The following is a 21,186-nucleotide window of genomic DNA, read 5'->3' as shown; positions in this document are numbered from 1 at the left end:
CCCAACAACAAAAAATGCAGTGCCGACACACCCAAAACTGTCTGTCGCTCAGTAGGCCGCGGAATACGGCCCAAGCCCGCCGCCGCTGCCGCGCGCACACCACTCCCTGATGGCCTTCCTCTTGACCGCCCTGCGCGAGTCGCTCCTCTCCTGCAACCCCTCCTTGGACCGCACGCTGCTGCTTCTGCTCCCGGATGACGACGAGACGGGAACAGCCGTGCCGCTGCCTGCGGCTGGGGCTGAAGCTCGGGCTGGGGCTGGGGCTGGACCTGTCATGGGCGGGAAGGAGATGGGGACCATCGCCCCAGGCCTGCGCCCGCCCCCCGTTGTCAGCGTCTCCGCCCACGCCAGGTCCGGCAGCGAGAAGACGTCTCGCACCGACTGTGACGCACCCACCGGCACCGCCGCCGCCTTGCCCCGCCCGATGTTCGTGATCGACACCGACCCGGCCGGCACGCGCCTGATGCGGGCCACCTTTGCGGTTCCCACCTCTATCCGTGCCTCCTTGTCGTCGTCGCCGTCGTCGTACCCCATCCCTGCCCCCTCCCCATGGTAATGGTCTTGCTCGTGTTGCTGAACTTGCTGACCTTGCTGCTCGTGATGGCTCACGTGCTGCCTCTGGTTCTCGTCCTGCTGCTCAAGCAATGATTGTTTGGTGTGGCGTGGCGCCTGCATCTCGATGTCATCGCCGTCGGTGGTGGCGACGGCGTCTTCGTAGGTGCGGCTGCGACTTCCCAGCAGGCTCCGCCAGTCGCGCCGGGACTGGGGGCGGCTCGAAGCAAATGCATAGACACCTATGACAAGGAAGGTTAGGATAAGCACACAGAAGACGATCGCTATAATCGTACCGGCTGGGAGACCCGAGGTCTGCCTGTCCTGGCCGGTATCCTGGGCTCTGACTGGAGCTGAGTATGAGATGGCTGCCGAAGGTGGTAGGGTGTAAAACAGAGGGCTCGAGTCGTGCCGAGCAGAGAGGAAACGGTAAGGGTGGTTTCTGTTTGGTGTCCTGAAAACTTGCATTGTTTCTGTGGTTGTTTGCGTCTTGCCTGTATTCCTTGGCGAGGGACAGGCAAGCTCGCAAACTTGCAGCTGGGGGGATTCGCTTCGCCTCATATTTGAGATGGAAACGCTGCCATCAACCAGAGGGAAACGACGGGGAGCAAAGTGAATTCATCAAAGAGGACAAACAGGGCAAGCCGTATGATGGTTGCCGGGGGGTGACGCGATGCGCGCGCTCATTTTGTTTGCAAAGCTGCAAAGCTGCAAGCTCGCGCTGGTGTTGAGCTCTGACTGAAGCAGGCTGATGAGACTAAGTCTGACTGCGCAAACCTGCTAAATATTTCATGCCACCAAAGTCTTCCAGTAAGTCGCCTGAAATGTTAGAGTTTCAGGAGCAGCAAGGTGAGGAAAAAGTAAGACGAGTAGTCAAAGTCCAGGTGGTACAGCGTTAGAGCTGAACAATGAGTCCGATGGAGATCTTGGGGGGCCGCGTCCAGAAGTCATGTAGTAGACAGGCGAGCACGAAGCAGACATCACCGAATCACCTAGCTGGAGTTTCTCTGGTTCGATTAAGAGTCATGTAATTGAGGTGAGTTGCCTTGAGACGAGTTGTCCGGCTAGAGTTACAACATTAAGCGAATCAATCTATCCATACCTATACCCATACGCCTTGCCTTGCCATGCCATCGCATTCCATATAACCAATTCTATATTTTCACACACGAGATCAACTAGCTTGCCTGCCTGTCTTTCAACCTGCTTCCAGGCCCCTCTCACCCTCGCCTCGACGCATCCACCTTCTCCCCCTCAGACTGAGAACCAGCCTCGTCACCAGCAGCACGCTTCTCCGCATCCACCGAGCGGCGCAACTCCCCAGAGCGGCTCTTGGGCGGCACGGCCCCAGCGCCGCCCGCCTCAGCATCGACCATGGCAGCCGCGGCGCCCGCCTCCGCAGAGCCCTGGGCGTGCTGCTCCGTCTTGGCCGCGGGCTTCTTGCTCTTGACGCTGCGCCACTCGAGGCTCGCCGCGCCGAGGATGGTGAGGCACGTCATGACGAGCCCGACCTGGAACACGGTCCGCAGCGACTCGTTGTACGCGGCGAGCACGGCGGACCTGAGCGGCTCGGGCAGGTGCGTCAGCGTCGTGGCGCCGGCGTCGCGGATCGAGGCCGCGTCGAACCCGGCGACGCCCGACAGGTGCTCGACCAGCTCGTTGTTGAGGACGTTCTGCCCCACGGAGATAAAGATGGACCCGCCCAGCAGCTGCGAGAAGAACATGAGCGAGGTGCCGATGGGCACGTCGCGGTTGGGCAGGACCGTCTGCGCCGCGAGGTTGGGCGCCTGGAAGGTGAGGCCCATGCCGAAGCCGTAGATGACCTGGTACCCGATCCACTTGGCCTGCTCGGTGCTGACCTGCAGCGTCGTGAGGAGGCCCGCCCCTATCGAGAGGAGGACGATGCCCCCGAGCATGAACGGCGTGTAGTAGCCGACCTTGGCGATCAGGATGCCCGACGCGATGGACGCGACGACCATGGGCAGGACCATCGGGAGCAGGCGGATCCCGGAGTCGACGGCGTTGACGCCCTTGATGGCCTGGAAGTAGATCGGAAGGTAATAGACGAAGATCATCATCGAGGACCCGATGCAGAAGGTGGCGCAGAACCCAGCCATGATGCTACGCTGGCAGAAGATACGGGGCGGGATGGTCGCGGTATTGGGCTTGAGGATCTGGCACGCGATGAACCCAAGCAGGAGAACACCAGCCAGTGTAAGAAGGGCGATGATGCGGCCGTTTCGCCTTTCCAACCTGTTAGCAATGGCCGCAGAAGAACAGCATGGAGCAAGGGGTGAATAATTACCATGGATATTCAAGACCACCCCACTGCAGAGCCAACAGCAGGCAGATGACACCCGGGAGGAGCAGGGTGAGTCCGATGGGGTCGAGCTGGGCCAGCTTCTGCCTCATCGGGAGACGCGTCGTGTCTCGGTCCGGGACCTTGAGGAGGAAGAAGATGAAGATCATGGCGGCACCGCCGATCGGCAGGTTGATGTAGACTGCAAACCACTGTTAGTCACATCACTATCAACACATCTGAGTAGAGTTGCATAATGTGGCCGCGTGGCTCACACCAGAGCAAAGCTCGTCGTGACAAAACTCGACGAAATATTAATCCCCAGAAGCGCAGAGAAGACCTACAGCACCATCTCCAGCTAACCTTGCTCGTGAACGCGCCACCAAGCAGAGGCCCAATAACAGAAGCAAGCCCGAAGACCGCCCCAAACATGCCCTGGAAGAGAGGTCGCCTGTGGAGAGGCACAGCATAAACAATAACCGTGATCTAGAACACACACACATCTCGTCAGTCCCAAGCTGTCCCACACACAGGGGGTCGGAAGGGCGAGAAGAAAAATAAAAAAGAAACTCACACCACCAGAGAAGATACCCGCGCTCCCGAGCCCGGCGATCGCCCGCCCGACGATGAACGCGACCGAGTTGGGCGCGGCGCCGCAGATGGCAGAGCCGATCTCGAACAGGCCGATCGAGACGAGGAAGACGCCCTTGACGCTGAAGAAGCTGTACAGCTTGCCGAAGCTCAGCTGGAACGAGCAGTTGGTCAGCAGGTAGGCCGAGCCGTACCACCCGATGTCCGTGACGGAGTGGAAGTCGTCCGTGATCTGCGGGATGGCCGTCGAGATGATGAGACGGTCCTGTATTCCGTAGAAATCTTCTGTCAGCTAGCCATCTTGCGCTTTCATGGGGGTAGAGTCAGTCGGGGGTGGGTAGGGCCAGCGTAAGCTTTCTATCTGGCTCCTCTGCTCCCTTCCTTGGTGTTCTGGGCAAGGGAGAATGGGGTGTAGTCATAGGCCACGTACGAGTGCCACCAAGAACACTGATCGAAATAATTAGCATTTGCCAGGTATCGGAAGAAGTCGTCACAGTCGTGAGGGGGTGGGGGGAGTACATACTGGAAATAAAGACACTGGTCATGAGCAGGGCAAGCCTGAGCCCCGTCGGATAGACAATGTCCTCGGTCTTGGTGCGCGCCAGGCTGATATCATTCTTTGCCTCGTCGCCCTCTTCATTCGGCGGTGATATCGCAGGCGGCGTAGAGCCATCGTGGGCAATGTTGGCAGTATCCTGACTGGGCTTCTTGCCGCGTTTCGGGAACCGCATCTTGCTCCGTTCTGTTCTGTCGCTGTCGCCGCGTCCTCGACTGGCTGGCTAATATGTATGAGGTAGAATCCGAGTGCTGTAAGATCGATCTGTAAGGAGGCCACTGTGGTCTAATTCCCAAACTCGTTTACCGTAGCGGCCCAGCAATAATGTATGTATATTATACAAGTGAACCCCCTGATGAAGTTGTTGTGTCACGCTGTCAGGGGCGGATGTAGTAATAAATATTGTCTGGATGAGAGACACGGAGAACAAGTTATTTGCCGGCGCACGAAACATTAATAATGGATCAATAACACCAAACGGCAAGCCTGTATGTGCAAAAAAAGCCACCGAGTGAGTCGACAGCCCGCCCATTCGGACTCGGGCAGGCCTAAATTCCATTCCATCCATCCTATTCCTCCGTTCACCACCAGGGAAGGAGAAGCCACAAGCCGGCCTCGTGTCCCAAACCCGGCCAAAGACTAGTGCTGTGCCATTCTTGACAGCTAGCCGCTTGCGTCGATTGGTAGTGCACCATGCAACTCGGACGACGGGTAGTCATATTATCGTTCTCACTTATTGGGGGAGGCTCGCCTGGGGTTGGTCGCTGACGCGACCGAATGGCAGCGGGCCAATGGCTTCGGTCGCTTCGTCGGGCCTTCCGATCTCCTCAGGACCTTGCTGTCACTGGGTCTCGGGACCGAATTGCTTACCCGCCCGACCCAAGCCCGTAGGGCTGGTCTTGTCCCGTGCTGGGCCCGAAGATAAGCAGTGTGAAAGTCTGCCCGATAGGTGACCTCGTCCGACCAAGAAGCCAAGGAATTCAGGACGAACTGTCGGCAGGGCTGCCACGACATCGATTCATCAGACCGGCTGGCCTTGGCACCATTTTGCAGTGAAGAAGATAGTAGCATCAGGACTTGCTCATTTGGCTGCAAGTGATGGTATCAGAAACGCTTTTCCACCAGGCTGCACACATGCCCACCTCGTCCCAGGGGACCCCCAACTCTCCTAGGCCGTGCGGAATTCGGTGCAATATTCCCTCCGCGTGACAGAGCGACGAAACAGCAGACCACCTCATGACCTCTGAACTGTGGTCCTTATGGTTGTTGCCAATAGCTTTTCCATAGTTTTGATGTTGAAATTTGGCCAGATACCCATGGTAAATCATCGCATGTAAAGAACACAAGCAGGGTTGCAGCAGCGTGCCTCCTTGCAAGTTGCAGCCCGTGAGTGCAAATCAACGAGTGTTCCACCCTCCTTCTAAAACGCCGAAACTTGAATCAAATATATAGATGCGCCCCTTGGCCAGCCTGTATGTACTTGAGGCGTGTACCGAACCCGAAAAAACACTTCGCATGGTGCACGGCCGTGGGCAGTGTATACAACGTCGTAAACTCATCTTGAGGGGAGATACTTGAGCCATGCGCGCTGTAAACAATCAAAACACATGCACTAGCAGAACACAACCCACAAAACCTCGTGGCGGCCGTTTACCTCATATTCCCGAGTGCGGTCTTTTACTTCGACCTCGTCTCCTCCCCTCTCTCTCTCGTCACATACTGGGCCAAGCGTTTCCGCCTCCAGTATTCCAAGCCCAGACGCTTGACCTGGCTGAGCCTCGGGTTACCACTCAGAAGGGGGGCCCCATGCCGTATGGGTACTGGTTGTGATTGTGCACAGGCATCGTCGCTGCGGCTGGGTTGACCACTGGCATGTTGGGCACCATTTGTGTGTTGTTGTTACCGCCCCACAATTCGAACTCCAACGCATCAAGATCGAAGTAGTTCCCCATGTATAGGTCGAACTGTGAGCTCTCAACCCCGTTGTAATTCATTGCCCCTCTGTCGCCGTGGCCGTTGTGACGGTTGCCGCCACCAGTGACGAAGTTGAACATCTCGTTATTAGGCGTCTTGCCCGTTTCGCTCTTGACGCTCGAATCGTCCGGCCCTGGCATTGTCATCCGCAGCTTCTGCACACAGTACGGGACTTCTGGCGGGTGGCCCGTTTGTGCGCGGAGAAATTCCTCCCGCCTTCGCCAGGCCTTGAACAAGAAGTAAGCGAGCTGGTGATATACCCTCTGAGTTGTGTCGTAGAATTCGGGATAGTACTTGTAGACTTCCTCGACGATCTCCCACGCATGGTCCACCAGGCGCCCACTTGTGCGGTGACCCAGCTGGCCCACGAGGTATGCGAAAATGTCGAGCTGGAAATGCAAGCGGTGGAACCAGTCCCAGGCCGGATAGTTGGCGACCTTGTGTTGTTCAACAGCGTGACTCGTTTGGTCAACGGCGACCCTGAAGGTGTTGCTGCTTTGATCTGGGACCTCGCCATTTGCGTCGCGGCTCTCTGCAGGGGTTTGGAGCAGCGGGACAAGCTTGCTCATTAGGTGGTCGCCGATTTGGCGGGCCAGTTTGTGAAGATCGCCCGCGGTCGGTGACGAGTACTTTTGGAAGAGGTTTTCGAAATCCTCTTTTAGACCCCGAACAATAGTACGATATTGCTCAATTTTCTCGCTCTGCAAGGCCGTCTTGCACTCGAGCTCGTCCATTATCAGGATCGCCTCCATATCGGGTGCCTGGATCAAGTTCTTGGCGATCTTGAAGACTGCAAGGACGAGGATCATGTCTGTGGGGCCTTCCTGGTCCTGGATTGGTTCCGTGGCAGTGGGCAACAGATCGACATCTGAGATGTTCCTGGGCTCCCTGGTGTCCCACCCACGGGGAAGGAGGGTATGGCTGAGGCCTGATAGCACGGCGTACTTGGAATCGAGCATGATGATCTGCCACCACAAACGTCGCCTCATCTCCGTCTCGAAGGGTTTAAGGCCCAGCATTTCACCGTCACGGTGCAACCCCATCTTCTGGGCGATACGGATGACGACTCCGTTAAGGATCCAGGATGCGTGGCGATTGTACCTGCCTTGCAAGGAAATCTACTTCTGTTAGTCGAGAAGGTGCAGGTGCTGGAACAAAGCGCAGGTAGTGTCCTTACCAAATAAATGACTAGAGCCTGGAGAGTGGTCAGGTCGTGGGTCTTGAGGAAGCCCAGCCGGGTCATGCATGAGCGGAGGCCCGCGCTGAACCTGGCCAAGGCCTTATCCTTGGGCATGCCGAGGACTTCATCGCTCTCCTCCTTGGTCATGGACACAACTGCCAGCGTGTATATGGCGAACAGCAGAGCCTCGACACTCTTGGGCAAGTTTGGAGTACTGCCTGTCGCATCTAGTATATAAGGTTGGACGGTAGGGACGTGGATGATCTTGGTCAGGGGGTTGCAACGGTCGAGATATATCTGCCAGAGCCGTACTATTTGTCCTGGAGATGGAGTCAGGTCTTCGGAGTTGGTCGACGGCGTCTCGGCGCCAAAGATCAATTCGGAGTTGTCGTCGGGAGAGTTTGAGTAGTCGTCGAACGGAGCCGGGGACTCGTCGCATTGTAACTCCTCGTCGACCAGTTTCCGCATAGACCTCAGCTAAGCAAAAAGATGCCTCTCAGCACGGGAGACTTGGGCTCACGGCAGGGCAGGGGTGCACATACCTCATCGTATACGGTCCCTAGGACCCGGGACTCCATGAAGCGCAGGTTGCCATCCTCCTCGATCAGGTGGCCCGCGGGCGGCTTCCATTTCGCAGCGGATTCCTTCAGCTCAGCCGGGCGGTCGAGCTTGGCACGTTTTGGAGAAGGAGAGCTGGCGGGTGAGGGTGATGGGGGTTTGGCAGAGGCATACTCTTTCAAGAGCTCCTCACACCGCGCCAGGCGCTCCTGAAGATCCTGATTCGGCCTCCTTCGTTTCCGCGCCGGAGCCGGAGTACTAGGAGTGCATGTGACATTCGCCTATATAGAGGAGACGCGAAAATGTCAGCACCCACTCAGAACAAGTTGTGGTCGGGTTTGCCGGATTGACCGGGTTGGTGTGCCTATAGGCCTGTATGTATGCTTGCGAGGGCCTGCCTACCTTTACACAGTTGGCGCAGGGGAAATTCCTGTCGCACTTGATCTTACGGTGCTGGCAGAGCACACAGGCGAGGATGCGCGGAGGTTTCTGAGGGACATTGGCATTGTGGGCTGTGCCTGTTCCTGTGTTCGTGCTTGTGCCTTGTGCAGAGAAGGACACAGAGGCTGCGGTGGACGCAGCGGGTGAGGAGGTGGTCGAGGTGGCAGCCGTGACCCCTGTTCGCGAGGCCATCTCTCCCCGTCTCAGGGCCGAGCCTGGTCACTGCGAATTGTTGGTGAGGTGAGACTGGTGGGTGAGTGAATGCGAATGCGATGGCCGTGTTCGCCAGAGACGGTGGATGAAGTATACAAATCGAGTTAAGTTGAGTTGAGCTGGGCTGGGTTGAGCTGGGCTGAGCTGAGTGCAACAAGCAGACGATGTAATAATAAGTGGATGGGCACTTGGGAAGGTAGGTCACAGGTGTTGCTGGGTCTGAAAGACTGAGTGCGGGACGGGCTGAGGCAGGAGGCTGCTGCGCTTCTGGGGCCTGGGCAAAGGATGTGTGTCATCAGGGTGTGTCCCCCCGGGGGAAAAAGCCTTAAAGGTGATATGGGGCACAAGGCCGAAAGAAAACCCAAGCACGGTGACTGGATGGGGGCGTGAGATGGGGGCGGTGGAGGTCCTTGAAGTCTAAATGTAACAATGTAGCGAGCAAGATCCATCTTAGTCCATCGAAACCAACGGAAAGGAGAGGGGGTTCCCGGGGACTTTTTTGAGTTTGGCAAGTGTGCCCAGCACAGGATCGGAGTTGGATTGCACCTGCTGCGGCTTTTCTCTTTTCTCTAATAAGCTGCCAGTGCCAGTGCCAGTGCCAGTGTATTACTACCTGGGTACCTACCTACCTGGCACTATTCTTCTGTGTCCCTCTGACTAGCACTTTCTAGCCTGCCAAGATCGGCCTTCCTCGCAAGTCCTTATTATTAGTTGTATCCTACCGCAGGACTCCGTACATCACCGTATGCGACTCCTTGTAGGGGCGGCTGGACCGCCATGGCGGGATCAGGGTCGATCGGAGCTTACCAATCCCGGTTGGCACGAGGCTCTGGAACAGCGGCCTTTGTCCGTTTCTGTTTGCTTGCGTGCTTGCCCGCCCGCCGTGCTTCGTACTGGAGGTGCCTACCCACCAGCCCACCAGCCTACCTGGCAGAGCACGAGTCTCGGTGTGTTACTACAAGCAGGGAAGGAGCTGCTTGCTGTCGGTGGGCGTCCCCCCACCTCCAGCCCAGCCAAGCCCAGCCCAAGCACAAGCCCAAGCCGTTGCCCACTGTCCCGTATTTGCTCCATTGTCGTTGGCCCATCCTCACCAGTTCTGGCTCATTTCTCATCTCAATGCTGCCGCAGCCAGCCCACACGCCCAAAATACCCATGTTATCCTATTCGCCATAATGCTCTTGGCCAAGAACCAGCAGGGAGCCTCTCAGCCTCTCTACAGGCGCAACTGTCATGTGCAATGGATGATATTGATCAACCACAAAAACAGCAGCAGCAGCAGTCGTCCCCTCGTCCGCGCCACTTGGAAACACGATGGGCCATTGGCGCATGCGTAACAGTAGCATCTGGTGCTCCCCACCGCGTGGCGCCTGTGCACGCACCTTCAAACAGCCCACTTCTCCCCCAGTTCACACAGTTCATCCAGGTTATGCAGGACATCCTGACATCCAGGACATTGTCGACGTCGAGACACCCAACGTGCCAAGTCTGGAGCCCCTTGCGGCGCCGCCGTGCTGTCGAACACGTCCTCGCCAGGCACTGTTCATCCAGCACACCAAGCACCCACCACCTATCTACGCTATCCGCAGCCCAGCAATGATTAGCTGAAAAGCCTGTGGCTCCATCCCGCCTGGCCGATAATACCCATGACTCGGCCTTGTCAAACTTAGAAAAGTGGTTTTGCACTCCCCTTGCGCGCGCCCGCCGCCGCACAGCTTCCGGGGGGGCTTGATTTGGGGAGGGTGGGTGGATATCTCCCCGTCTCAATTCTCGACTCTCGACCCTCGACCCGCAACCTGCCTGCCTCACGCATGCTCATTGTGAATGTGCATTGTTGGGATCGGGGTGCGGATTTATCAGCAGGGTGACCTGCTCCGGCCGAACCAGACGGCCGAACTCGGGCGAAGACAATGGGCCACTCAGACGCCACGAAGTCAGAATACTACCGTCGTCGCATGCGCGCGCCCGCAGCTTAGACTACTAGGTCTACGGAGTACATAGTAGGTGTGTCGCGCGGCCATTGGTATCTATTGGATCTGGCCATGGCCAGAAGAGGCAGATCCATGCCGGCAAATCCCAGCGTCGCGGCCTGCGCCGACTTGTACGTGGGCCGTTCCCACATCAAGCTGCAGCCTGCAGGGCTTTTGCGCCATAGATGGTAATCTGTACCTGTTCCTCACCAACGGCCCGGCACGGGATCCGGAGTCATGTCACCACTGTAATCCGACCGCCAGCCTCAGCCACCGCCAAACATGCCCTGTTGATGAAGCCGTGCTCCTGTGCAGCAATTAATCACAGGTGCTGGTCCAGCAACTGGAAGTGGTAATCCATCCCAGTGCTTGTTGCGACCCGCACGCCATCCCGTCGTGTCTTCTTGATATTACAAGAAAAAGGGTTGAGGAAACAAATGTGCATGGGTCGACTGGAGGTGGGCCGGGGAGCCGGCTCACGCGCTTCCTTGTCGTCCCAACCCCTGCCCCACGCGTAGAATTACGGGGTACCCAGGTGTTTATATGCATTGTCTGGCCTCTCGAGGAGTCAAGATCCCGGAGGGGTCTCGGCGTTGCTTCGTCTCACGATATAGGTGCTTGAGCCTGCCTGGGCTGAACCTTCCCCCTTCACGCGCACTGCTGTTCCCCATACTCCATGCTGCATATACATGTGGACAACGTGGGCGAACCCAACCGCCAATAGATCGGAAATTCCCGCGGGAATTCCGTATGAAGGTGGTCGATTCTGGTCGGGGCATGGGCCAACAGATCGTCATTGCGAATTACCCGCGTGGGATTACATGGACAAAATGTCGATGCACGTTTTGACAGATCGGTGTCATCGGAAGGTTATCCCCACCCAGGTTGTACCATGTGGTTATCAGCTCCTCATGGCTTCTCATCGGCGGCCGATGACGACGACAACATTCACTGGTGCCATGATTCCCACGGTATCCGAAAAAAATTATGCGTTCCTGTCGGATGACCATGACCCGGAGGGAGCCAGTTCCTAACTGCTTACCAAAGCTTCGGCGCCCAAGTCATGAACTCAAGCAGCCACGAGCCGCAGCTGTCAGCTGCAAATAAGCTTCATTATGAGCCAAAAATGGACGAGTCGATGTTAATTAACACTTGACAGATGACCCCTGCGTGACATCGCCTGCCAATTTCCTTGGGTCTTGAGTCTTGACACCCTGACACGACACCTCAACCCATATTCCTGCACTAGACGCGTCCAGGCCCAACAACTTTTAGGTAAAGGAGAACTTGAAGGACCATCAAGTGAAGAAAACCAGGGCTGACGGGCCACAGCTGGCCATGCACACAACTCGCGTGTGCCCCGGAATCGGCCAAGCGGCCCTGGAAGTGAAGACTAACTTGGCAACCGCGGTGTCATTTCTATGAAAGGCTATCTATCCCATATCGTCTAGCCGCGGCTCTTGTTCTAGTGGGCGAGCTAGGCTCTTCGCGCCGAGAGCGAGCCTTGCTGCACCATGGCGTCACCTCTCCTCGAACGCACGCGGGCTCAAGTGATGCCGCGGATAGCAGGGAATCAAGTGGGAGGAAGGTCCCGGACTTGGCATGCGGTCAGGGACGGGTGAAGACATATCAAGGGATTCGCATCGAAGAGGAGGGAGAGTTCTTCAACGGCGCGCGACTGGCTGAAGTCACCGGCACAAAGAGACGAATGGGGGATCCGTCGCCATGGGGGCAGAGATCATTGTCTCACAGAAGAGACAGACAGCTCGCCTTGGACAATACATGAGAACAGGAGTGGGGGCGCAAGCGTTCCTCGTCGGGGCCTCTGAACGGCTGTCTGCGACTCCCGACAAGCCATGGCTTCGGGTATACATACTCGCTCCAAGAGAATATCCTGTCGCACAGCTGTCTTTAGTATATCTCTCTCCTGGGGGACACCTCCCGTGGAATAACCTTATATCCTATGATTTCTCACGGGACAACCTACAGCGGGATCATATTCTACTGGACAACCTCCTCTGAGGAGGAAACCCTAATCACTCACAGTGCGGTTTGATCATAATTAAGCATAACAACATGCAACTCCGCGCGAGGCAAGAGGCTCAACGTCCGAATCACCAAGCTCCTCGTGAGTTTGTGGCCGGCTTGAGGCATTTGGGGCCGAGCACAGAGGGGACAACCTCTCGACAGCCCACTCACTGCCAACTGACACGGGTATCCAGCCAGCCGGCCGGCCGAACGGCTCCAGGCCGTCGGGCCGGACTCGGCGCCGACGCTCACGCAAACCCACCGCTTCGTTACCAAGGAGAAGGAGCGATTCAGGTGCTGTCGAGCACCGCAAGGTTCATAGCACGTGAGCGAATCACGGTGTGGTGCCTGGCCAGGATAGTATAGTATCCGTCTGTATGTATGTATGCATGTAAAGTAAGAGGAAAATACGGCGGAAGCTGAATATCTAAACCTAAGCCAGGCACATGCATCCGTATTGGCCCCACCCACCCACGTCCAGCACTACAGCACCTCTCCAACCTCCAACCCAGACATTTTCATACACGTCCGCTCGGCTGCTCACGCAGCCGGATGCACGAAGTAACCTCTCTCCCCCAGGTATATGTATGGTACAGTATGCAGTATGTAGGAGATCTCTCCTCAGGAGTAAATCCACCGTGCCGCAACGAGCCCGCAGAACGATCACGATCACGATCACGAGCACGAACTCGCACAGGTAGGCGCAGTGTTTACCATCTGCTATCCGCGTGTACTGTAGTCACGCCGAACAAATCGAGATGATGCGCTCATCACCGTATAAATGTTAAATGTTCGTCTGATTGGCCGGCCGTCTGTCTATGTGCGCCAAGGGGCTGCCCGGGGACATTTCGGCCCAGGACGGAACAACAGCCATCTGAGCGATATGCAGAGCTGTCCAAACCCGTCGTTGCCAGAAAAAAGACCCTCTTTTGTATGGTGAGCCCAAAGCCGTCTTGCGGTCACGTATGCAAAAGCCTAACCCCAATCCCGTCCCGGAACAGAAACCGCCTTTTCCCAAGCAAGTACCCTCCTTCCGCCGCCCAGCCAGCCAGCTTTCTGCCCTTTTCCCTTCCCACCCGTGGTGTTGATAGGTCACTATAGCTCTCCTGGTATCAAAATGCAATGCTGTGCCTCTCACGTGATACTTCCTTCGAGAGACGTACCCCCCGTCAATGATGTGTCTGTCGCATGCCAAAAGCGCGACTCCCTGTTGGTAAATGTAGCTGCTTCCCGAAGCAAAATCTGAAAAACACAATCCCGACCCCTTCCTTGAACGCCTGGCGAGCTCGCTTTTTTCTGTTTTTCCAATTACATGACTATGCATTCCCGATCGGGGACTTGGCCCTTGCCCTTGGACTTCTCCGCGTCCTTGTCACTTCCCCGAGTCTTTGTTTTTGTTCCCGCCTTCTTGTGGTGATGATGAGAGGAATGATGATCTTTTTCTTTCTTGCCGAACTCGCCGCCGTCGGTCGAAAGGCGCTCGGGTGCGGTGATGGCAATTGGTGTCTCTTCACCGTCTTCGAGCCTGTCTGCCGCTTCACGCAGCGTATCCTTGCTCTTCTTATTGAACGTGAGGCGAGACATGCTTATGCTGATGCGATTCTCACCAGCCTGGCTGGTTGGTCTGCTCCTGCTCTTGGTGAATTTGGCGGCGGCTCTCGATAATCTCTGCGCAGTGGTTTCTTCATTTGGCGTGACGGCTGGGGAGGGTCCCATTTCTGGTGTGCTAGCTTGAGCGTGGCCGATCGGTTCTGAGAAGGCCACGCTGCCACGCCGGGAGGCATTGGGGCTGAGCAGACCAGAAGATTGCTGGCCATCATCCTCAACGCTGAGACTTATCCGTGGAGGCCGGTCTAGTTCTGAAGAAAATCGAATGCTGGGGCCCGTTGAGCTCAGAAGTGGGGAGTCAAAGTAGCCGCTAGCTGGTCTTGAAAGCCCGGCTTTGTCGACATCAAGGCCAGGTGTCGTCATTCCATTCGTTGTGACGTTTAGGGCAGAATCATTGTATGATGGCGGTTCGGTCTCGGATCCTGCAGTAGAGGCGGCTGTTACGTCGCACATGGGCACTATTTGGTAAAATAAGAGATAAGGCATCTCCTGCTTCAGAGATTCCTTGATATCGTCGACATAGGTCACCCTGTTTTCGAGCGCCAGGTCATCGAACTTGACCCACTGGGCATCTTCGTAGTCCGGCGGAGGGTCGTTGTCATGGCGGCGGTTGTCCGTCAGGAGCTTGGGGTTGACCCTCGCAAACGAGATGTAGTGCCCGCTATGGACCGAGTCGCCTCGGTGGCACACGATGGACTGGAGTTCCAATTTGTAGTCCTGGCTCAGGAGGCTGTCTTCCTCCACTTTGGCCTCGTCGACCATCATGAAATGAGGGAGCCTCAGACTGTCGGGGATGTCGATGAAGGTATTCTGCCTCTTGGCCAGCCCGTCCTCGGTGTACATATATCTCTTCAGACATATGCCCACCACCGGGCGTTGATTGAAATGCATCATGATATCGGTGTTGGTCCTGGGTTCGGCGTTCTCGACGGCGTGCCAAGCTGGAAAGGATATTTAGCACAATTCGCAGAACATGAGGGGTATTTTCAAGACCTACGTATCAGTCGGAAAAACTGCCACGCTGGGATCGTGACTGCCTTTACGACCGTGGCGCCTTTTCGCTTTGCCTTCTGTAGCAGACTCGCAGCCTCTGAGTCCGTTGGCTTGCCCTCATCGTCCAGGACAATCCGCTGGATTATGCTGGTCGATCTGGTGCGAGCAGACGGGCGTGTTACGTCTGGGTTGGAGGCAGAGGCTTTCGATGGCGGCGAGTCGACGCTAGTCCACCGTCGCTGTAAGGGCGTCATGTCGACTTTATCTGATGATTCCTTTTCAGCATCTGCCTCAGCATCCGCCTCAGCATCCCCAGCACCATCACTGGCACCAAGCCTGGGCCCAGCACTGGTGCTCCCAGCACCAGCATCATGGCCAGTCTCGTCGGGCTCCGGGACCTCTGTCACAATCCTTATTGTGCTCTTCGGTGTGAGAGCAGGCCTGTCTTGCCCCGCTTTCTCTTCAATGCCGTCGCGCGAGACATCGACCTTGGTGTTAAAGTACTCTTCGAGGCAGTCCTCCAGCTTGACGCCTTTTCCTTCTGGGTCAGCGGGGACAGCCAGATTCAACAGGCGCTCATAGACGACCTTGTGGTCGTCATCGTCTCTTTTGCCCTGGTGAAAGAGGTCCACCTGCAGTGGCAGGAGGGGCAGCTGCAGGGTCTCTGTAATGAATGCGAAAGCCTCGGATGTGTCTTGTTGTTCCAGCAACATTGCATCTTTCCAACCACAGGCAGCCAGCGCGTTCTGTATTAATTGAGTCTGCCCCTTTCGTCAGCACGAGTCCGAACGGTGGCGGAGTCTCAGGTGAGCTGGGACCTACCATGTCTGTGTGTATGAGCTTCCCACTCCTCAACATGTTTACCCACAGGCGGATCAAAGCTGCCAGGTCGCGCTGTGGTTCGTTTTCAGGGTCGTTCTTGAGCATGCACTCGAAGGCTTCCAGCTTTGCAAACATGGCAAAGAGCAGCGCGTCCAGGTAGCAGGTGACGTTGCCGCGGTTCTCAGCACCGAGCATTTGCACGTTGGGGTTGTAAGAGAGTATGGTGCCAGAGATGGACTTCTGATGGAGGACCAGCAATTCCATAGCCTTTTCGACGTTGCCGGCCGCATAATTACTCCTGAGTATGAAGCGGAGGTAGTCCTGGGAGATGTCGTGCAGGTCATCGAGGGCCTCGACTCGCTTCGAAAGTTCATCGATCTGAACCCATTGAACATGGTTAGCGCAGGCCCTGGCATTCGGTGTGGACAGCCCGCGAGGCGAACAACCAACCTTCGCGGCTTCTTTCTCCTTGTCTTTCTCCTTGTGCTCATCGTCATTTCCATTCTGTGAGGCTGAGCCGCCCTTGAACATAGATAAGAGTGCATCTGTGGATAGGGGACGGGACTGCAGAGGTGGGGATAATCAGCGCAAGTCGGCGTTCCACAGAGGGGGCAGACGAGACGAACCTTGTGGCCGTCGGAAGACTTGTTGTGGCGATGGTTGCCATTCTTGTCCCGGAGGGTGAGTAGCCTTTTTGGTATGCTGGCCTTCATCTTGTCCGACGTGTACTCGGGGGCTGTTGGGGTCGCAGGGTCTGGTTGCAGCGCAGGGTCGATTTGGGCGGAGGACGAGGAGGGGTTGACCAGAAGCCCAATGGCTCGAGGCTATCTAGCGATGAGCAACTGGCACATGTCTTCGCGGAAAGGAGGCAGTGGGCAGGGTCGTGGGTGAGCTGAGTGCCGAGCAGCAAGGCGGCAGCGGAGAAGCAGACGAGGAATCGAGGCACCGTGGGCCGTGGCGTTGGTTGTTGAAGGAGGAGGTCGAGCGAAGCGGCGGCGACAGAGTGGCCAGCCTCAGCTGTGGAGGTTGAATTATTGAGATTACCTAGGCGGAGCACAGAGGCGGGATGTACCAAAGTATAGTGGAATAGGACTTGATCCTTGCCCCTCAGGGTGGATGGCGGGGGGGATTGGGGGTTGGCTGAGTGGGTTCTGGGACTCTGGGACAATGCGTCTGGAGCAGGGCCAAGAGTCGAACTGTTGCAGGTGCCCGGGGCAGGTGAAACCCAGTCCCTGCGGGAGGTGGGTAGGCTGGTAGGTAGGAGCGAGGAATAAACTTTGAAGGGTACTTGCAAAGTGCGCGAAAATAGAACGTCGGTCGGCAGATTGTTGAAGGGTCCTTCTTGTTCTCCCTCTCACACACTCTCTCTTGGGAACTGCTGTGGCCGCTCACCTCGGTGTTATTAATGATATCGATATCGTACTACGCCACACTGCAGACTAGGTGACAAACCAACACGATAGTCATAAAGTGGGCAGTTCTGCCGGGTCGAGTCACGAGGTTGTTTGGTCATGGCCACCGGGCTTGGTGGTGGCAGGAGAATGGAGCCTTGAGGGGTATGACGACGCTCCATACTCCGTAATCCATAATCCTCCAGCCTTCCGGGCCTCACCAACAACGGCCAGGCGTCGGATCCTCGGGCCCTTCCTTGAGCAAAGCACTGAGGAGCAGCCGGCCAACCGCCAGTTATTTTCGTAGGCGACCCATCCTTAGGCAGATACATTGTCTGGGGCAAGCGTGAGGCTAGCACGGCGCGGGATGACGGGTGTTGGTTGATTGACAGGTCACCTATCTTCAAGTACCTTAAGGCGCCTATTTGGGGTTGCGGGGACAGAGACGTCACCTACATACGACTATCTAGGTATACCCAGTTGGGCGACACGTACACGGTCCCCAATGCCCAGGCTGCCAGTGCTCGACCGGGCCAGCAGCACACCCCGTGCCCCGTGCCCCGTACACAGTACCAGCATCTCGGGTGGTGTGCCTGGCCTGAAGTCCGAGTGCGTCACCGGCCAAGCCAAAACATGGTGTAGTGGAATAATGCTAATAAGCACACTACAAATCGACTATTCAGCCCATTGTATGCACAACATCCCGGAGTCAGCGAAGGTTCTGGCAGAACGGGCAGATCATGGTAACCTCAGTACCAGTGGCCCGGGTCAGCAGCTGGCAGCCCACCCAATGACCAACCAAGGTGACAGCCTACAGCCCTCGGCTTCGATGCGTCGCATTAGGCCACGCCTGTGATCGCCACGCCTGCCCACCAACCACGTCCCAGCTCAGCCCCTCCACCCACCCACCTTACCGCAGGGTGGCCTAACAGGGCCGGCCAGGTCTTCCAGAAGATTGCTGTTGGCTGACTGGGCAACTGGGGTGCTGTGTTTCAGGCGGGGGGAGGGGTGCAGCTTGCAGCTCCCTGCTCCCCAGCTCCAGAAAGGCCCGGCGCAGGCAGGTGCAGGTGCAGGTGCGGGCCCGTGGGCCTCGCAGATCTACCTAGGTACTCCGTAGTGTACCTACCGGGCGGGGTCCCCCAGTCCTGAGCGAGCTTCAAAGAGCTCTATCATGCATCAAACTTATCGAGCTTCACTTCCGTTCTCAGTTAGGGCCCATATCACTTGCTTACACGTTACCATCTCAAATCCATTTTCGCCCGATCATTGAGATTCCGTTCGAATTCCCACTAGACAGGGAACGAGAAGTTGGTGCCCGGGTGGTTTGAAAGGCCTACCGTGCCACGCCTGCCTTCCCCCCTCGAGCACCACAACACCACGATGGAGCAAACCGCCCCTCCCGTGGACATCCACGCCCCCTTCACGCGCGCTGAGCGCATGCAGCAACTCGCTGACATTGACCGTGTAAGCCAAGAAAGGCTGCCTGGGCGACCGGACGGCCCAGCGCCCCGCCCAGCCACGTGTTCAGACTCAATATTTCCTAACATGTGCCACAGGACATCGCCTCGCTCCTGGACCTGACCGGGACGGCCATACAGAGCCTGGGGAGACAGAGCTTACCACCGGCGCCTGCCACCAATAGCACAGGCACGGGTGCCGGCGCCGGCGCCCCCGATCAGCAACAGCACGAGGCGCAGTCCCAGTCGCAGCCCCAGCCCTCGGCCGCAGAGCAGACGCGCCAGTTCGAGGAGGCCATGAACAAGTTCCTCTCCACGCTGCACTCGGTCGACGCCCGCCTGAAGCGCCAGATCCTGGGCCTCGACGAGGCGGGCATCATCAGCCTGCCCAGCAACAAGGACGCCGCCGCAGCCAAGGACGGCAAGGCCAAGGACAGCGAGGACGGCGCGGGCGGGGCGTCCGCAGCCGGCCCGGCCCCCAAGCCCGCCCTCGAGCCCGACGGCGTCGGCAAGGTCGGCGACCTCGACGTCGGCTGGCTCAATAGTAGGAGCAACCAGGTCGAGCGGGAGATGGAGGCCGAGCTGTGGACCAAAGCGAGGAGGCACCTCGAGACGCTTTCTGGGGGCGCGGGCGCCGCGGGTGACCTGGACGGCGATGCTAGCATGACGGGGTAGATGTTGAGGCTCTTGAACCCAGTCCCCCTTTTTAAACTTTTTATTCTCTTTCGCCGCGAGCATGTTTCGGGGTGTGGCGCAATGGGTCCCTTAGAGGAGTTGGGCCTAGATTACGGATTGCCTTTCAGATACCCCTTACCACCTCACGACTTCAATTTCACTGGGAGAGAACAGAACTCTCAACACATTACCACAGCGACAGCAAGAATTTATCAAAAGTGGCCGCTCTCAAAATAGTCATTCTGTTCCGGTATTCGCCAATCGAAAGCCTGCCAACCCCTAACGCCTACGACATACGATCAAAACCCCGTTGCAATCACTGCAGCATAACCGGAGGTCAGGCTACATGCAACGTAGCCTCCCCCCCTGAAATATCCTCAATCCTAAAATATGCTTCATCCGATAAGGCAGTGGCACACGGTGTCCGAACTGCGAAAAGAGGACCCCAGCCACACAGCTTATTCCAGCCCCCGTTGGCCATGTTCTCGGTGGAGTCAGTGAAAGAAGAGTCGTCGAGGCTTTTGTTGAGATTTATCAGCTGCCCTGCTCCCAACACAGATTTCTTCTCCCCCCCCCCCCCAAAAGGATTTCACTCACAGCGTGTCGAAGCCCAAGCACTCAAACCGCTCCGACGAGGAGTTCACCTGGACGAACCGCCCAAAGAACGACACGCACCCGGGCGTCCCGTTACACGTGTACTGGCACTTGAAGGAGCCGTACGCGCTCGGGCCGTCCCCATGCACCATGTACAGGCTCTACGGCAGCTGTTAGCACAGCGACAATTGCTCTCGGTGAGTGGGGACGATCCGGTGAGGAGGGCAGGAGGAAGGGGGGCGGTTGGAAATCGGAGGTGCCAGATGGAGCTCACCATTGAACTGCCAACGGAGTGGTCTCTGGTGAAGGCAGGGTCGATATCGTAGAAGCGGTTGCCATCCGGGTCTCCCACGGCGGCGTAATCCATGTCGTACCCCGACGGGCTCGCGTGGGAGCCGGAGACGCAGGTCGGAGTCGACTGGCGCCCTGTGACCTGATCGGGCTCGATGACACCCGCGGCGGCCATGACAGCCGCCGACAGGGTCCCGAGGAGAATGCCAAGAGACCTTGTCATGGTGTTTGTGGTTCAGAACTGCTGTGATATCTCACACTGGGGTTGTGGTTTTGAAGACGTCGAGTAGACAAGATGCGCTGGTATTCTGGGCTTCTCTTCTGAAAAATGGTCTTCGGAAGTCCAAGGAGTCAGACCAAAGCCTGAAATAACCGGCAAGAAACAATCTGAAGTCCAGCACAGTGAATCACGTCTCCCTCAGGCGAGGAGGAAACTGGGTTGTTCAGCCCTGCGAAGCGATCTCAGTCACTTGGCGATGTGTTTCCTCGGCGAATTTTTGACAGCCCATTTGGCCCGTACTTAATCAAGCGCACATCATTTATTTGTCCATAATAGGAAGGGAATCGAACAGTTACATATCATCTAACCCCCCCTCGCCCGTCCGCTGGCGCAAAACGACATTGCCGTCAGGGGCACCATCCATCCACCCAAGCCGGGATTGGTGGTGCTGAGTTCCCTACCTCAAATAAATGACATGTGCACCAACTGTTCTTCTCATATACCGCTACTGGTGGAGGTCGCCGGATATTTGAGGAAGAACAACATAGCCCGGCCTCTCACAGACGGGGAACGCAAATGCTAGGGCGGGGATCCATGCTGAGCGGTAAGTAGGGGTTGGCCGGTTGTCAGTGGTCTGGGACAAGGGGCGTCGTTGCTGAAATACGTGCCGTTGCACCCTTTGTATATTGCTCATGCAGAGGGCTTGGTGGTTCTTCACACCGGATGGGCGAGGGTGATGTACAGTAGCTGCCGGCTGAATTCTCATGTAACAGTAG

The 21,186-nt window shown here is 57.0% G+C and overlaps 6 protein-coding genes across 6 annotated transcripts; 1 reads left to right on the top strand and 5 right to left on the bottom strand.

The window, feature by feature from the left end:
• Positions 1–48: 48 nt before the first annotated feature.
• KVR01_011391 (uncharacterized protein) lies at positions 49–1,113 on the bottom strand (the record flags this gene model as incomplete). Its single annotated transcript, XM_044790974.1, has 1 exon — positions 49–1,113. The coding sequence occupies one exon, from the start codon at positions 1,111–1,113 to the stop codon at positions 49–51; it is 1,065 nt and encodes a 354-aa protein (XP_044639766.1).
• A 659-nt stretch (positions 1,114–1,772) lies between these two features.
• On the bottom strand, positions 1,773–4,173 carry KVR01_011282 (uncharacterized protein; the record flags this gene model as incomplete). Its single annotated transcript, XM_044793311.1, has 6 exons — positions 1,773–2,796; positions 2,858–3,053; positions 3,196–3,337; positions 3,426–3,707; positions 3,873–3,889; positions 3,966–4,173. The coding sequence occupies 6 exons, from the start codon at positions 4,171–4,173 to the stop codon at positions 1,773–1,775; spliced, it is 1,869 nt and encodes a 622-aa protein (XP_044639657.1).
• Positions 4,174–5,788: 1,615 nt separating this feature from the next.
• KVR01_011418 (uncharacterized protein) lies at positions 5,789–8,343 on the bottom strand (the record flags this gene model as incomplete). Its single annotated transcript, XM_044787640.1, has 4 exons — positions 5,789–7,090; positions 7,150–7,629; positions 7,695–7,991; positions 8,113–8,343. The coding sequence occupies 4 exons, from the start codon at positions 8,341–8,343 to the stop codon at positions 5,789–5,791; spliced, it is 2,310 nt and encodes a 769-aa protein (XP_044639793.1).
• A 4,728-nt stretch (positions 8,344–13,071) lies between these two features.
• KVR01_011225 (uncharacterized protein) lies at positions 13,072–17,113 on the bottom strand. Its single transcript, XM_044786656.1, has 5 exons — positions 16,409–17,113; positions 16,233–16,346; positions 15,783–16,160; positions 14,965–15,721; positions 13,072–14,908 (listed from the first exon to the last, which is right to left on the bottom strand). The coding sequence occupies exons 1-5, from the start codon at positions 16,493–16,495 to the stop codon at positions 13,668–13,670; spliced, it is 2,577 nt and encodes an 858-aa protein (XP_044639600.1). The 5' UTR covers positions 16,496–17,113; the 3' UTR covers positions 13,072–13,667.
• Positions 17,114–18,369: 1,256 nt separating this feature from the next.
• Positions 18,370–20,448, top strand: KVR01_011343 (uncharacterized protein). The gene is made up of 2 exons (XM_044790172.1): positions 18,370–18,637; positions 18,730–20,448. The coding sequence occupies exons 1-2, from the start codon at positions 18,554–18,556 to the stop codon at positions 19,303–19,305; spliced, it is 660 nt and encodes a 219-aa protein (XP_044639718.1). The 5' UTR covers positions 18,370–18,553; the 3' UTR covers positions 19,306–20,448.
• KVR01_011155 (uncharacterized protein) lies at positions 19,899–20,413 on the bottom strand (the record flags this gene model as incomplete). The annotated part of the gene is made up of 2 exons (XM_044786760.1): positions 19,899–20,060; positions 20,174–20,413. 2 exons carry the CDS (start codon positions 20,411–20,413, stop codon positions 19,899–19,901), a joined length of 402 nt encoding a protein of 133 aa, XP_044639530.1.
• Positions 20,449–21,186: the final 738 nt, after the last annotated feature.

This window comes from Diaporthe batatas (genome assembly GCF_019321695.1).
Source record: "Diaporthe batatas strain CRI 302-4 chromosome Unknown Contig00015, whole genome shotgun sequence".
NCBI classification, from domain to species: Eukaryota; Fungi; Ascomycota; class Sordariomycetes; order Diaporthales; family Diaporthaceae; genus Diaporthe; species Diaporthe batatas.
Note: the sequence above shows the minus strand (reverse complement) of the source record. Positions and strands in the feature narration are given on the sequence as shown.

Excerpts from the sequence above, each read along its gene's own strand:
- KVR01_011225 (XM_044786656.1), bottom strand. The coding sequence starts at position 16,495 with ATGAAGGCCAGCATACCAAAAAGGCTACTCACCCTCCGGGACAAGAAT. Across the intron at positions 16,347-16,408 it reads AGTCTTCCGACGGCCACAAG|TCCCGTCCCCTATCCACAGA; the intron begins GTTCGTCTCGTC and ends CCACCTCTGCAG. Across the intron at positions 14,909-14,964 it reads GCAGTTTTTCCGACTGATAC|CTTGGCACGCCGTCGAGAAC; the intron begins GTAGGTCTTGAA and ends TATCCTTTCCAG.
- KVR01_011343 (XM_044790172.1), top strand. The coding sequence starts at position 18,554 with ATGGAGCAAACCGCCCCTCCCGTGGACATCCACGCCCCCTTCACGCGC. Across the intron at positions 18,638-18,729 it reads AACTCGCTGACATTGACCGT|GACATCGCCTCGCTCCTGGA; the intron begins GTAAGCCAAGAA and ends CATGTGCCACAG.